Source organism: Hydra viridissima, unplaced genomic scaffold (genome assembly GCF_058129835.1).
Source record: "Hydra viridissima isolate aposymbiotic clone 2 unplaced genomic scaffold, HvirCarnegie_v1 scaffold_4, whole genome shotgun sequence".
Classification (NCBI taxonomy): domain Eukaryota; kingdom Metazoa; phylum Cnidaria; class Hydrozoa; order Anthoathecata; family Hydridae; genus Hydra; species Hydra viridissima.
Window position 1 is genome coordinate 5,234,518 of NW_028324303.1, and position 16,531 is coordinate 5,251,048.

The 16,531-nt window shown below is 34.0% G+C and overlaps 3 protein-coding genes and 2 pseudogenes across 3 annotated transcripts; 3 read left to right on the forward strand and 2 right to left on the reverse strand.

Moving 5' to 3' along the window:
• Positions 1 to 429: 429 nt before the first annotated feature.
• LOC145194701 (uncharacterized) lies at positions 430 to 1,314 on the forward strand. Its single transcript, XM_090085132.1, has 2 exons — positions 430 to 619; positions 740 to 1,314. Exons 1-2 carry the CDS (start codon positions 430 to 432, stop codon positions 1,312 to 1,314), a joined length of 765 nt encoding a protein of 254 aa, XP_089941258.1.
• A 430-nt stretch (positions 1,315 to 1,744) lies between these two features.
• Positions 1,745 to 2,260, forward strand: LOC149889511 (uncharacterized). Its single transcript, XM_090085133.1, has one exon. The coding sequence runs from the start codon at positions 1,745 to 1,747 to the stop codon at positions 2,258 to 2,260; it is 516 nt and encodes a 171-aa protein (XP_089941259.1).
• A 386-nt stretch (positions 2,261 to 2,646) lies between these two features.
• On the forward strand, positions 2,647 to 3,846 carry LOC149889512 (uncharacterized). Its single transcript, XM_090085134.1, has one exon. It carries the CDS (start codon positions 2,647 to 2,649, stop codon positions 3,844 to 3,846), a length of 1,200 nt encoding a protein of 399 aa, XP_089941260.1.
• Positions 3,847 to 4,148: 302 nt separating this feature from the next.
• On the reverse strand, positions 4,149 to 5,538 carry LOC149889513 (uncharacterized; annotated as a pseudogene).
• Positions 5,539 to 5,792: 254 nt separating this feature from the next.
• LOC149889514 (uncharacterized) lies at positions 5,793 to 7,989 on the reverse strand (annotated as a pseudogene).
• Positions 7,990 to 16,531: the final 8,542 nt, after the last annotated feature.

The following is a 16,531-nucleotide window of genomic DNA, read 5'->3' on the forward strand; positions in this document are numbered from 1 at the left end:
AAAAAGCAAGGATAATGTTTGATACGGGTGCTGGAAGTTCCTATATATGTACAAACTTGATAACGAAACTAAAGCTGAAACCTACACGAAAGGAATATAAAAGTATTGAACAGCTCTATGGAACGATGGACAAGCGTGTGAAATATATAACGTTACGCTAAAATCAACAACAATACCGGAATTTAGCATCAAAGTCGAATGCACCAACGCTGAAAAGGAAACACTCACCTTTTTACCTGATCCGATGATCAAGGATGTTAAGAAGCATTTTGCAAAACTAAGGAGACTGAAATTTAGAGATGATGAAGGGAGTGACAAGCTTCAACCTGTTCACATCATACTCGGTGCTGCTGATTATCAGCGAATAAAAACCACGGAACCGGTAGTTCACGGAAAAATCCGGATTAAGATCCAGGAGCCGAACTAACTATGTTTGGATGTACTCTTTCTGGGAGACGAACACAATTGAGTTCTGGTATTGAGGAAAGTTTTTTATTGAAAACTGGTCGTGATGAGTTCGAGCAAATGTGTGGTTTAGAAGTACTTGGATTATCAGACACAAACAGCGAGTCAATGTTCCATCAAGACTTTAGCGAAAAACTGCATCAAATTGAGGAAGGTTATTACGAAACCAGAATGCCATAGAAAAAGGGTGTTGTTAAACTGCCAAACAACAGAAATCTGGCTCTTAAAAGATTGGAAAGTGTGACGATTTGGTTGAAAAAACTTAAAAAACTAGAGCAGTATAATAATATAATGAAGGAACAGATCAATGAGGGAATATTGGAAATGGCACCAAAAAAACCTACGAGAGAAATTATTCACTACGTTCCTCATCAAGCGGTAATTAAAGGAAAAGCCGAGTCAACGAAAATGAGAATTGTTTATGATTGCTCAGCAAGAAAAGACGCTCAATCACCTTCATTAAACGATTGTCTAGAAGTGGGACCATCGCTGCAACCCTTAATATTCGACATAATCATACGAAATTGGATAAGTAAACTCTGCATTTTAGCTGATGTGAAAAAGGCGTTTCTACAAATTAGTATTCACAAAATGGATAGAGACGCACAACGATTAATTTGGTATACGGACTTAAAGAAAATGGAATTAACGGAGTTACGATTTACAAGGGTAATTTTTGGTTCAAGTTCAAGCCCTTACATTCTTGGTGCTACCATTAAAAAGCATATCTCAATTATCCAAAAGGCGGTGCTTGCTTTGGAAGAAGATACTTATGTCGATGATATACAGGCAGGTGGAAAAACAGAAGAAGAACTTATCAGGTTTAAAAATGAATCAACGCAAATCTAAATGGAAGCTGGGCTCCAGCTGCACAAATGGCATAGCAACGTCAGCAACCTGGAAAGCGAAGCTGAGGAATCCCAAGTATTTTTGTTGATTTAAATAAAAATCAACAAAAATACTTGGGATTCCTTGGAACAAAGAATCGGATCAACTATCGGTTTACTATACTGCATTTATCACTATCGGAAATAAAGGAGTAATAACAAAAAGGAAAATGCTATCAGCTCTCAACAGTGTCTTTGACATATTGGGATTTAGTGCACCTGTATTAATCACTGGAAAATTACTATACAGTCGAATATGCTTGTTAAAACTCGGTTGGGATCAACAATTTCCAAATGAACTTTCAGAAGAATGAAAAACCTGGATCAAGGCAATAAACATCAAGAGAACTATTTCAATTCCGCGGAGTGTCGTGTCTGGAAGAATCATTGAAATGGAGCTCCATGGATTTTCAGACGCAAGTAAATCAGCATTATGTGCTTGCATCTACGTTGAAGTGAGACATCAACATTCGAAAACCAGCAACCTACTTGTAGCAAAAGCTCGGATTGCACCGAGGGATCTTAGTATTCCAAGACTTGAGCTGGTAGCAGCGTACACCTTGAGCAAGTTAATGAATCATGTAAGGAAGGCATTAACCAAGTATAATGTCATTGAAGTATATCATTGGGTTGATAGTACTGCGGTACTTTACTGGTTAAAAGAAAGGGGCAGTTGGTCACAGTTTGTCAGGAACCGAGTTCAGCAGATCTTATTGAATGGAGAAGTAAAATGGCTATATGTCCCAACAAAAGAAAACCCAAGTGACCTTGGAACAAGAGGAGTGAGTCCTGATAAATTATCAAGCTTGTGGCTAAATGGACCTATATGGTTGAAACACAAAGAAAATTGGCCAATCCAACCAGAAATAATCGAAACGCCGTACGCATCATGTGAACTATTAGTATGAAAGAGAACGTGAGTATGGCAACAGAAGAAATAAAGGGGCATCATACATTTAAAGAAATATTGAGAAAACACAAGTATTGGAAGATTATAAGAATATCATCCTTTATAAAAAGGTTTATATACAATTGTCGAAATGAAGTAAAAATAACAGGACCACTAAATGCTAAGGAGATGATGGAAGCGGAGTTAATGAACATTAAGTTACTACAAGAAGCTGTTGCAATAAAGTCCGATGTGGAACTTAAACAGGATGAGAAACAGCTTTGAAGATGTCACGGAAAAATCTCTGGGGACAATCCGATATTTGTACCAAAAGGATTCCAACTAACTCTTAGAATTATTGAGCATCATCACGCAAAAACGTTACACGGGGGAGTAGGAGATACCATGAATAGCATAAGAGAAAGATTTTGGATACCGAATTTGAGAGTTGCGGTAAAAAAGGTCATTCGTGAATGCAATCTATGTAAGAAATATAGAGTGAAGCCGCTTTTACCGCCAACGAGAGCAATATTACCACGCTTTAGAACTAAAGATATTGAACCGTTTACGGTTACAGGTGTTGATTTTGCTGGTCCGCTAAAATATAAAACGCCACAAAAGTTGATTGAAAAATGTTATGTTGCGCTGTTTACATGCGCATGTACAAGAGCTGTCTACCTTAGACTTTGTCATGATCTATCTGCAGGAGAATTTCAGAGAATTTTAAAGGAGTTTGTTGCAAGAAAAGGACCTCCACAAATGATGATTAGTGATAACGCAAAGACATTTGTGGCAACAGGGAAGTGGTTACTAACACTAACGAAAGATGAAAATCTCGCAAACTATATTGCTACCCAAGCCATAAAATGGAGGTTTAATTTGTCAAGGGCGCCGTGGTGGGGAGGTTTGTTTGAAAGATTAATTGGAATAATGAAGAAAAGTTTGTCAAAAACAATCGGTAAGGGCATCCTAAGCTTCTTTGAATTGGAAGAAGTGTTGTTGGATGTGGAATGCGCTATGAACAATAGGCCACTATGTTACCAAGGTGACCAATTCGATAATCAAGTATTGACGCCAAATGTATTAATGAGGGGGAGACCTGCAATTTTGCTTGAAGAAGATATTGATTTAATAACAAGGGGCGATTGTGCACTCCGAAGAGTCAAGTTTGTAAAAAATTGTAAGAATCATTTAAGGAAAAGATGGATGAACGAGTACATGAACGCAATGGAAGAAGGACAACAAGCAAAGGAAAAGAGAGGTAATGCAAAACTCCCAGGTGTCGGAAGCATAGTTCTCATTAAAGACGATATGAAGGACAAGGCACTTCTCAACATTGGTCGAATTGAAAACAACATTAAAGGGAAAGATGGAGTTGTTCGTGGTTTTAAAATACGCTTGGGAAATGGTTATGTAATTGAACGACCAATTCAGTTGGTGTGTGACTTAGAAATGGATTGTGAGGCAGGAAGCGGAATCGAATCGAACAAGAAATTGGAAACTAGAGCTGAAGAGGATATCTTGAAAAGAGAAACGAGACTGGCGAAATTGGATGCAAGACAAAAGATCAATTACATCATGAACATCGAGGTGGGAGATAGCTGATTAAAGCCGAAGTCTCAGCTTTAATTGGGGGAGGGTGTCGTGAATAAGTCTTTAAGACGTAATTGAAGGTGTGTGAAGGCGTGTTTGAAGAAGTGTTTGTGTGAAGGCGGGTTTGAAGGTGTTAATACTTTGTAGATGCTAACGAGTGTAGGAGTTAAGGTATTTAACTGTTAATGCATAAAATGTGTGAAAATGACGCGATTGTAAGAATGTATAAAAAGAGAGTGTATTTTGTAAAATGTATTGATTCGCAGTCAGATGTAAAACATATTAGCAAGTTTAAAAAGTGACTCTTTAGTGTCTCAGGGAAAGTCTAAATAATTCCCCACAGAACTTTTTCGCAAATAACTTATCTGAAACAACACGTAAAATTTTTACTACTAATTTACATTTTTATGATTACATAAACATATTTTTCCACAAAAAGAGAGGTATACCTATAAAAAAAGTTTCTATAGAAAGACTAAACAAAATATCATAAAAGTTTTCTTACCAGAGCACTTCTTTTTCCTTTGTCAGCATCTATTTCCATGCCAAACCAATCAAAATCAAGATCACTGTCCAGAGGAAGACAATTCAAAAAATTGCCATCTAGATGTTGATTTTCAATTTGACATTGTGAATGTTGCTGAAAGCGTCGATTTATAGCTTCTTGTTCTATGCGCATTTGCTGGATTTCCCGAAACAATTTTTCAAACCATGCAACAACATGGGTACAATGATGTTCGCAAGGAAGATTGCCTTATAAAAAAGAATTATAAATTTTCCTGATAACATAAATGCCAAATATCGGCTGCAGAGAAAATTATAAAACTATTTCTCCACCTAAAAAATGCAGGAAAAATTTTTAAAATATTTGTGATTAATACTGAATGAATTAAGATAAATACTTAAATTTTTTAGACATTTATAAAAACACTTTATTAGAAAATGTCTCAATGAAACAACATGTTCAATCAACAATCAAAAACAACTTTTAAACTCACAATGAAGTGATGTTTGAGTTTGAATGGAGTTTGAAAACAAAAGTTCAGAATAAGTAAACGATAAGTAAAAATATATATTTTAAAGAGATAGTATATTAACAAGTCAATAAACAAAACATGTTCATTTTAATAAAACAAAACAACCAGCTTACCAGGAGGTGACGTTAAAGTTTGAATTAAGGGTGGACAAGAAGCTAGTGATGGTGTAACTGGAAGCAAGGGACAGTTAAGATAGGGTGAGGGAATAGTATGTGAATTTGAAATAATTTTTCTGATTTTGGCTGGTGGTTGGGAAAAATCTTGACTATTAAATTTGCTAGGGGCATGTAAAACTCGACTGCCATCTTCAGCCGAGCTTAGATCAGAGTTTTCCTCAGCCAGTCGCTCCTTTTCTTTTGCTGATTTGAGAGATACTAGAAAAATAAAATAACAAAGATAATAAATTAGACTGTCAAACATTCTCCTTTGGTAGAATGAAATTTTTACAATAACATTGATAGTAAAAAGCATACATATCTTGCTGGACAACACTTGTACTTCATAGGAAATCCAATTAGCTTCTGGTTCCTTGTGATTTAACAACATGTTTTGGAGTTTTTTTTCCTACTCTACAATTGGGCCACAAAACACACCCAGGAGCTTTAAACCACTTGCTGGACACTGTTGCCACTTAATTGTCATTAGTAAAAACAACCAGTGCATTGGAGATATTTAATGAACAAAAATTTTAAAGACTAAAAAAAAAAAAATTAAAACAAACATTTACTTAATTATATATTACTCAATTTCTTGAGTATATATCAGAGTTAGACATTACAATTGTAATGTAACTCAAGTTATATGATCAAGAGCGGCCTTTTCTGTAAATTTAAACTTTACAAAAAAGAAATAATGAATTTGCAGTTAACAATTTTACATAATAAACTACTAAATCTGCACAAATAAATTATAGCACTTGTAGGCAATATAAACCATAAAAGAATAATAATTATGTTGTATATGATATATATTAAAAACATTAATAATATAGTAAAAATTTGTTTTTTAGTTCTTATTGTCAAGAAGTATAGAAATCTAAAATATAATAGGAATTAAAATGTCTGATAATGGGAAAACAACATAGGAGGAAGAATATGGGAGGCAACAACATTTAATAACATTATCAGAGAATGGAACTGTATGCAAGGTGTCACTGAGACAACTAACTTTGAAAATAGAGAGTTTTGAACTAGTAAGTGGCACGTCATAAAAATCTGTTTGCACTGTAAAATGTCTGCCTAAGAGTAATGGATTTCTTTATTCTTCTACTAAGATGTTAACAATTTGATAACATTTGTGTTCAATCATTACCGAGCTATCACGCAAACCACTTGAAAACCTTTTATTTTTGTAATGGCAGACTTTATATTGTAAAAAATTTCCATGATTTGGTAATGGTCCACCACAATGTTTAAGAAAAACTCCATCAGTATGCATTTTTTGTGTATGTTCAGCTTTGTAATCAGCAAGTCTGGAAGCAATTTGCTGAAGAGGCAAATACCCACTTCGAATTCTTCTTTTTAAGTGTCTTAGAGCATTTTCAAAGGGAAAAGCACAAAAATTGCCTAGAGATCCATAGTGCAAACATTCGTTGTGGAGATGTATTAGGGAATGCACATTATATGTCATAAATGATTTTCCGTACAAGGTAATAGCCTTTGTGATAATTATTTTTAACAGCTCACCACAAAAATTAATAACTTTGTGTTCTTGAGACCTACATAACAAAAATATTGAACTATGTAAAATAAGAAAATGCTCACAAACTGGTTGACTGAGAATATCACACAAAACAATAGGTCCTGAATAGAGGAGAAATGATCGAATTTCCGTAGCTTTCCATTTCTTCATACTCTCTAATGAACGAAGCCGTCTGTTAAAATCAGAAGGAAAGAATGACGAAATATGGATTAGGCGATCTGATATAGTTTTTAGTGATTGTGAAGATAACTTGACACTGAATGGTCCAGAAGACCAAAATTCAGAAGTCTTCGAACAACCCTCAGACATACAGAATGCATATAGTCATTTGGAAAGCTATTAATCAAATGAATAGGAATTCCCAATAAAGGTGTCTCCCCATTATGATGACTATCATCTTCTTTCGAAATGAAACTTTCTAATGTTCTGAGGGGTGCATCTGTTTCTAAAAATACAACCTTGCTATGCCAATCACTCTCTACAGTACACTTATCACAGCTGGAATAGCCAGAATGATACTTTATGCACTTAATAAATGCACGTGCAGGGGCACTACATACAAAACTATATATGAATACTGCATAAGTGTGAGTTGATTGTAACACCATTGGTTTTAATACAATTTATTTCTGTCACAAATTAGGAAAAAAAATCATGTAAACTGGGTTTTTCTTTTCCACAAAAATGGCAACAACTTTTGGTGATGTTAAATCACTAACTTTTTTAACTAGAATTGACCAAAATGACATTTCAGGATTGTTATCAAGTGGAAGACCATCAATATTAAATTGCAAAGATATAATTGATGGGCTAGAAATACTAAGTGTTTGAAGAAATGGTTCAACACCAAGATACAAAAATTCTCCATTAGATACATTTCTAATTAATGCAGGTTTTGAGTTCAATAAGGTTTTGAAACACTTTGGCAATTGAGGATGATAAGGTTTTAAAATCAATGACAATTTGTCCATTGTTTAAAAAGGTAAATTGTTTTCAATTTCACAATCCCGTAACTTAATTAGCAACTCAAATTCACATAGATTTTTTTTTCCAGAATCACTGCTGGTAGAAACTTCATCACTTGAAGAACATAATGAAGGCTCAAAATCGGAAAAAGGTTCTGAAGTTGAAGAATTGGAAAAAAAATTAGATTATTAGACTTCTCCAAATATGAATCTTCATATTGATATCCTAAAATTAATGGTAAACACAGTTAAAAAAGTAATACAAAATATAATATAACAACATAATACTTTAAATAAAATTCAAATAACAACTAATATAAGTTATAACACTTAAAAAAAAAAGATTTTTTATCAAAGCATTTGAAACTATTAATAAAACAAACCGTCTGTTATATTCAACAGTAACTGACTGCAACGGCAACTTTTCAACGAATATTTCTTGAAGAACACATGTTATTTAACATTTTTTGCTTGATTAAATTATTCTAACATAAATGCTAATGTAACAATGATAAAGAAGTTTAAATAAATTATTATTATTAAAAGTAATCAGTCACACATGCAGGTTATATATATATATATATATATATATATATATATATATATATATATATATATATATATATATATATATATATATATGGTACATTATATAAGTCACTTAGTATTTATATTTCAAAATAAAAAATATCAAGAGATAAAAAAAAAAAAATTTAGAAGTTAAACTTACATTCAGCATATATACAATCATTGTATGTACTGACATTATAAGGTCAGTATTTAACACTTTTTGAATGCAAACTTTGTATTAGAAAAATAGAATAATATCATGATTTATAACATAAAAAGTTGCTTTTAATTCAAAGAAAATTGCTTAACACTATAATTTTAATTCCCATCTTTTTATAATAACAACTTATAAAAACTTGTAAAAGTGATGTACTGACTGATTTACTGAATCTGCTCGTTTATATAAAAAAAAGCAAGGCGTGTTGGCCATATTTAACTAACGGTAACCGATAAAAAAAAAATAAAAAACTAAGTATTTTAAAATAACTAAAAATACGTATTATAACCTTGAAATATATTTTGTAAGTTTAAATACGTAATAAAACGTATAGATACAGATTAAGAAATAAGTACTATTAAACACGTACTCTATTCGTAAATTTACGTATCTCACGTATTATTTTGCTTGAATACGCATTTAGTACGTAAAACTTTGTTTGGGTCTTTCCTTTCACATATAAAATATTTAGTCTAGAAATTAATTCGTGTGGTTTGACAAGGGATTACAAAACTAGCTTATTGTCTCAGCGTTTCGTTTAGCCACGAATGCGTACGAAGATCACTGTTATTGCGCATCATTTTCATTATAAATCATTTGATTTAAGCGTAAACAACACTATTTTTAATTCAACTGATAATGTCGATTTTTGTTCCTAATAAAGTGTTTTTGCGGGGGATTTTTCTTCATTACTTTAATTGAAGAATCTACATTCTTTTTCCCTTGTCCTTTTTGGCAAATCGTCTCTGACAAAAACACCACTAAAGTTTTTTATTTTTAGCTTTTTCCCCGACTTTCTCAATTGAAAGTTTGTAAGAGGCTCGTATGGCAAGATAACTTCTTCAACATTGATCATTTTTAAATTCGTGTGAGAATTTAAAAATCACAAGTGATTTTCCGGGACTCGAAGAATCTTAAAAAATTCGAAGAATTTTCCAGGGATCCAAAGGATCTTAAAAATTACATGTTCATATCATCATCAGATTATAATTCTCCTAAATCCAAATCGTCACCCATGATGCTTTGAAAAGAGGGTGCATTTTTTGTGATTGCGACTTCACGAAGTTTGACTTGGATGGATTCAATCTGCGCGCCGATAAAAATACCTTCAAAGAGGTGTTTTTATCGGCGAGGGTGTTGCCATTGGAGAAGGGTTTTTGTCTGTTGTGGAGGTCAAGTCAACAAAAAAAACTGGTATTAAAAGCGGAGAAGCACGAGAAACTTAAAGTTCTTGCAGAGTCTAAATTGAACACCATAAGCAACCACATTTCAAAAGCTTTAATGGATGGAAAAATAAGCGACAGAGAGTACGAGCTGATTTTGAGTGAGCTTCAATAGTTTAAATCCATGATGGATGAAATAAGGACAAAAACAAAAAGCATTATTGATGAAATCACAAAAGTCTTTGATCAATAAAGGAAGAGAGGATGCGATAAATGTATTTAACAATATATTTAAAAAATCGGCATGACTTTCCAGGGATTCGGAAGCGAATCTATAGAAAAAATTGGTTCTTCACGGATATCACGAACTCAATCTCATCGTGTTTGAGATTTTTTTCCCGTATTATAAAAAATGTCTTTTTTTAAAATACAAAACTGGAACCAGAGGGATGAGCTTGTGAGAGAAGTGATTGAGAGCAGAAAGAGAATTTATCAGGACAGTCTCAATGAGAATATTTCAGATGCCAATTTTCAGACTGATTTGAGCAAGCTTTACAAGCCTCTGATTGAAAGCAATCAAAACGTGAAGAACGAGATAAAAAGAATGGCGGATAGAGTTTTCAATTCACGCAATGAAGATCTAGAGTCCACCATGAATTTAGGAGTTTCGTGTCCACATAAATTAGGTGGTATTTCGTCCTACTACTTAGACAGGTATAATACGCGTGATAAATACAGTTCGAAAAGAAATTTTGAAATGAGTAAAGTAGGTGGTAAAATGTATTTCGGACCAATGGAGATGTCTGTTGATGGAAATCATATTATTGTTGGTGGAGAAAGGTATGAAGGAACAAAAGGTCTTTAGGAGCTTGTGACAAAATCTTCTCGTCCTGATAAAAACGACCTTACAGAGGAAGATCTTCAAAATTACTTAAAAATCCTTACAGACACTGGCTCCATATATTCTGAGTCTAATCCAAACAGCCCTAAAGTCTGAAAGAGCGAAAAATATCGAAAACTAATAAAGCCCATTTGAGATAAATTAACGAGTGAAAAAAAGGGTAAAAAAGGGTCTGGAAAAATTATACTTCCAAGCAATTCGAATGCGCTGGTGCAAAGGCTTAACTTGAGCGTGGCTGCATTGCATGCTGGAAATACAGGGTCGAGAAATGAGGCTGTGACCATATGCGACGAGCTGCTGAGGTAAAAAGTCATTAATAAAGACGAGTATAAATCAGTGATGACATACATCGATACAAAGTTGGTGTAAAAAAAAATTCACCCTTATAAAAAATGATCGTTTACAGAAATAGATATGTTAAGAAACACGTTGTTGGAGGAAGTGGAATAATCGACACGTTGAAGAATTTTTTAAAAAGAGCAGCCACATCGAGCGCCTCTAAAGCAGCATCTACTTTAGCCAACAAAATCGCAAAAAGCGAGCTGGGAAGAGAAGCGATCATGGCAACTAAATCAGTAGCAAAAGAGCTGGCTTCTTCTGCCATATCCACCGCCAAAGACGTGGCCATTGACAAGGGTAAAAGGACCATAGAGAAATTGTACGCCAAGACTGGAACGCCGAAGCCATATGGGTGCGAAGCACCTAATCCGAAGGACATCACTCAGAAAAGCAAAGACATCATTTAAGGAATGGTTAACAGCAAACTAGCGTTAACTGCGTCAAAATCGTTAAGCCCTCCACCGCCCATGGATGAATATTTTATGCTTGGAGGGAAATCGTCAAATAAAAACGTCATCAGATTACAAGACCTTGTAAAAATGGGAAATGGGATGAAAATTGCATGATCCGTAAAAAATTCTTTGAATCCGTGAAAGCATGAAATTTTTTTCCTTTTCTAAATAAAAAAATGCCAAAGTCCGATGTTTTAAATTTTACAGAAGAAATCATTGTCGATGAAGAAATTGAGAGATTTGAATTTCACGAATACGAGCCAGTCAGTGTCAATTTAAATACTCCTGGAGAAATAAAAATCGACATTGAGCAGCAAGACTTGTTCACTCTTTCATCTAAAGCGTACCTTTTGGTTAAAGGAAGACTTTTAAAAAAAGATGGACCGTCCTACGCTGATAGTTTTTTTTTTTTTTTTTTTTTCTTTTTTTTTTTCTTTTTAGTTTACAATTATTAATCATAATACAACAATATAACAATACATAAACTTGGTATCTGAAAGAAGATCCAAAAGATCTTGTTGTCAGAACCATATAAAATATATCAAACGTGTATATATAATAAGATAAAAATACAATTGATTTAATAACTAGTAACAATGTAGAATTAACAAAAACTGAAAATAATTTTACAAATTATCCAGAGTGAAATAATTTTTCATTTCAAAAATATTTATATATATTGCCAGTAGAAAGAATATAGTTTTTTAATTTAGTTTTAAAAACTGAAAATGAGATTGACAAATCAAAATTTGGAACAACAATTTTGTTCCACAAATATGGTGCTCGATAGTTTATGCAAAATTGATTAAACTTTGTAAGACTAAAGGGTTCAAGTAATAAATTATAATTTCGTAAAGGATATTTGGTTATAGTTTTATGGGTAAAAAGATCTTTAAAAATCGACAACGGTTGTTCACTTTTACAACGAAACATAAAACGTAAGATATTATAGACATTAAGTTCGTAGACGTTGAGTGCTTTAACGCTTTTAAATAAAATATTTGAATGAGAGAAACAATTTTCAAAACATATTATACGCATTGCGTGTTTCTGACGATGGTAAAGATTTCGCAGCTTACTTTTAGAGGTACTTCTCCAAACAATATTTGCATAATTTAAATAGCTATGAATAAATGAGTAGTAGAGTTAAATTAAATTTGTTTACTAAGATATTATCTGACTTTATATAGAATTCTGATACTTTTTGCCAATTTAGTAGAAATAAAGTCGATATGATACTTCCATGTAATATTTTCATCAATGTAAATGCCTAAAAATTTTGTGACCGACTCCTTTTTTATTAAAAAGTTTAGGTAAATTACTTGGTAAAAAACACTTTTTTGCGAGAGAGTGGAAAAGGATCCATTTTGTTTTGTCAATGTTTAAAGTTAACTTGTTGCACTTGAACCAGTTGAAGATGTGATTGAGTTCTTTATTCATATTTGAAAAAAGCTCATAAATGTCACTGTTTGTCAGAAATAAATTAGTATCGTTGGCAAACATGATACTCATAAGGTTAGAATACGGATGTTGTTACTCTTGCAAACGTTAGAATACGGATGTTAATGTTGTTACTCTTGCAAACATTAGAATACGATTGTTAGAGTACGGATGTTGTTACTCTTGCAAACAATGGCATCATGCACCTGTTCAGTCAGATTTCCTACCAATTGTCGAATCAAGAAGTGGAAACAATATACCATCCAGGTCAAGCCTTGGCCGCCGAGAGAGGGGTTGGATGGGGAAGATTCCCGGGGCCCTGCGTGTGTACAAACAATTTTTTAAAGTAAATTTTAAAATATTTAAACAGTTTTGATTTTTAAAAAATTTAATTAACTTTTATTTTTCATTTTCAATGACCAGAGCACGCTTCTTTTGGTCCTGGGTATGTAATTGATCATTATGAGGTCCCCTTAAGAAAACTTCCCCTGGGCCCGAAATTTCTCTCGGCTGCTATGGGTATGAGTCAGCTGTGGCTAAGAGACACAACGGCTTTAGCTTATCTTACCGGTAACACCGGATTCAATCAAAGACATGACTGCACCATTAAGCAGCCTACTTATAAAGGAACATTTTCATTCTGCATTTCGTTAAAGCACATCTTTGGATTTTCCGAAGATTATGATAAAGTGCTTTACGGATTTAAATACACGATTACTTTTGCGAGAAAGAACGATGCTGATGCCATTTTTAAAGCAACTGGAACAGCTGCAGGATAAGTGGATATTGAAAAATTGTCCTTGTTTATCCCGCATGTCACACTCTCTGTTTTGGCGAACAAAAATCTTTACAAAATCATTGAATCGAAAGTGGATGTGCCATTGTCATTCAGATCCAGGCAGTGTGACACATCTATTATACGTGTATCCAATACATTTAGCTGGAGGTTGAGCGCTAGAACCGCCAGTGAAAGACCGAGATACATCATTGTTGGATTCTAAACCGGTAAAGATGGTAATCAAGATCTGAATCCGTCCATTTAATCACTGCGATTTGAAAAACATGTACGTTACTTTAAACAGCGAAAGGTACCCTACTGTCGATCACAACTTGCCCTTCACAAAAAACAAATTCTCAAGGGCTTACAGAGATGCAGCAAAGCTTGACAATAATCTTCATGGAATTAGCGAGATTATCGCTCAACCAAACTTGACCACGTTAAATTACAAGCACATTTGCCCACTTTTTGTTTTTGATGTGAGCAAGCAAGCTGAGAGGTTAAAATTTACAGTGTTAGATGTGCAAATTAGAGCCACATTTAATGCAAAAGTTCCTGGAAACTCTCAGGCTTTTGTCGTTATCATCTCTGATAAATTGCTTAGGATTAAATTAGACGGAAACAGAATGATATTGTTTATTAGGTCCTTTGGACCTACATGAGTTTTATTGATTCTCAAAGAGGATCTCAAATTATAAGATTGTTAAAGAATCCCGGAAAATTTTTCGAATTTTTAAGGTGCAAAGCACCCACATGAATTAGGAGACTTTTTTAAAAAATAATTCTTTACATATTAAAAATGAGATACGCGAAAAAGGATTTGAAAAAATTGCTGAAAGAAAACGGCATTTCAAAAACTTCGAAAAGTAAAATCTCGCTGTTGATGCTTGCGGTTGAAAATAATCTGAAAGATAAAAGTGAGTTGATGGAAGATGGGGAAGAAAAGAGACCTGTGGAAGACCGAGAAAACCCATTTACAACAAAATGATCTAAAAAAATTTAACAAGAAGAAAAAAAATGAATCGCTTTTAACTGTTTTTTCTGGAATGCAGCATGAAAGAGACCGATACGGTCAAGAAAAAGCATCTTGAGCTTCTTGCATTTGGAGAAAGGGGTATCATTCAGGATTCTGTTAACTCCACCAAAAACGGGAATTTTCAAAACCCGAGCCTGTTCAGCGACGAAGAGAGAGACAAGCTTTACAAACTCGTGTGGAGTGATGAGACTGAATTTTCGCGAATGGAGAAAGAGATTAAAGTGCATATCAGAGATTGGAACAACTTAAAGAAAAGGGAAAAGCTGAGAGCGATCGAGAGGTACTTGCTTCATCTGGATTTCGATTTTAATAAGAAAAAAAGGATCGCTGGCAAACTTAAAACTATGCTTTTGCTTCAATTGCTTAAATCAGAAGACATTGTGTATGAGAACTTTGAGATCGTGAAAATCCTGGGGAGAATTTGAAAAAATTGAATTGACTTAAATAAAATCTTCCCAAATGTAAAAGATGGAAAAAAAAACGGAGAAAAATTGCGGAAAATTGCGAGAGAGCGAAAAATGAAATATTATTACAAGATGCTAAAGCCCGATCTCGTTAGAAGTCTCACTCAGCCGATTGTTCAAAGACCAGTCATCGCTCCAAGACCATCCATAATTCCGCCGAGACCTGTCATCACTCTGCGTCACATCTTTGACGAACCTGTTCCAGATTCGACACTTGCCGTTGTGAGACCTGTCATTGCTCCGAGACCAGCTCTCATGTGGAAACCACATCACATGCCAAAACTGTTTCACTTGCAAAATCCTGTCATTGCTACAAGACCTGTCTTTGCTCCGCGTCACATCCTTAAAGAGTCTGTTCCAAATTCGACACCTGTCGTTGTGAGACCTGTTCCTGCTCGGACCAACTCGAAAAATTTGCTTCAATTCATGCAAAAAATCTTCCAAAGGAGTATCGAAACACCTTTTGTGAAATGTTCAGAAACATTCCAGAAGAAGAAATATATTTTATCATGGAATCGTTCGGAGAACTGCACAATGATCTTAAAGATTATAGGCTAAAGAGAGAAGCTGAAGAACTCCGGCAACTTAATGAGTGCTTTGATCTTATATTACATGGTCGACTGGATATTATTGGATACACGGAAGATGAGGAGCAGAAAGAATAAATTGTTTTAATTAAGTGGAGGAGATGGTATGGACCTGTTGCTTAGACCCAAGAATGCTTTTTTAAATTCTCTTCACGGGAGAATTTAAAAAAAAAATTGAATTGACTTTAAAAAAAAAATTGAAATTTTGCCAAATGAAAAATGGGATATAAAAGTACTTTAAAAAATTGTTGAAAGAAAATGGCGTTTCAAAAACGTCAAACAATTTAATTCTGTTAATAATGATTGCGGTTGAAAACAATCTGATCAGTAAATATGCGCTTTTGGAAGACTCAAAAGAAGTGAGTGAAAAAAAAGAAAAAAAAGAAAAGCAAAAAAAAACCGATCGACCCCAAATATGTTAGGTTGAAATTCATCAGAAAAACACCCATCTCTTTTAGACTGAACCATGTTGAAACTGGTGAGGTGATCGAGTACAAATCCACCTACAAAACGAGAAAAGAGACGGGATATGGATGGAATTACTTTGAGCATCGAGATGGAAAGGTGGATAATGGATATAAAGTCGAAATTACTAAGTCCTTTGAACCCAATTAACTCTAAAAAAACAATGACGATGATGTGATGAATTTTTAAATTCTTCTTAAAGGGAATTTAAAGAAAATTGAATTGACTTAAATAAAACTATTCCCTTATTAAAAATGGAAAACAAAGCGAAGAAAGAAATGCGAGAAATCGCGAGAGAGCGAAAAATGAAAAATATTTACAAGATGCGAAAGGCCGATCTCGTGAGAGCTCTTCAACCTGTCATTGAGAGACCGGTTTCCGCTCCGCGTCCTGTCAGACCGACACAGCACATCCTTGACGAGCCTATTCGAGATTTGTTGCCTGTGTTGGTTCCTGGTTTATTTACAAGGTTTGCAACAGCTGCAAGAAATGTTGTCGTCAACAGTTTTAACAATGTGCTTAAATCGATTGATCCATACGTTCCAGATGCGGTGAAGAAAAAATGCAAGAGGCGGAGTCGAA

Excerpts from the sequence above, each read along its gene's own strand:
- LOC145194701 (XM_090085132.1), top strand. The coding sequence starts at position 430 with ATGTTTGGATGTACTCTTTCTGGGAGACGAACACAATTGAGTTCTGGT. Across the intron at positions 620-739 it reads ACTGCATCAAATTGAGGAAG|AGCAGTATAATAATATAATG; the intron begins GTTATTACGAAA and ends TTAAAAAACTAG.
- LOC149889511 (XM_090085133.1), top strand. The coding sequence starts at position 1,745 with ATGGAGCTCCATGGATTTTCAGACGCAAGTAAATCAGCATTATGTGCT.
- LOC149889512 (XM_090085134.1), top strand. The coding sequence starts at position 2,647 with ATGAATAGCATAAGAGAAAGATTTTGGATACCGAATTTGAGAGTTGCG.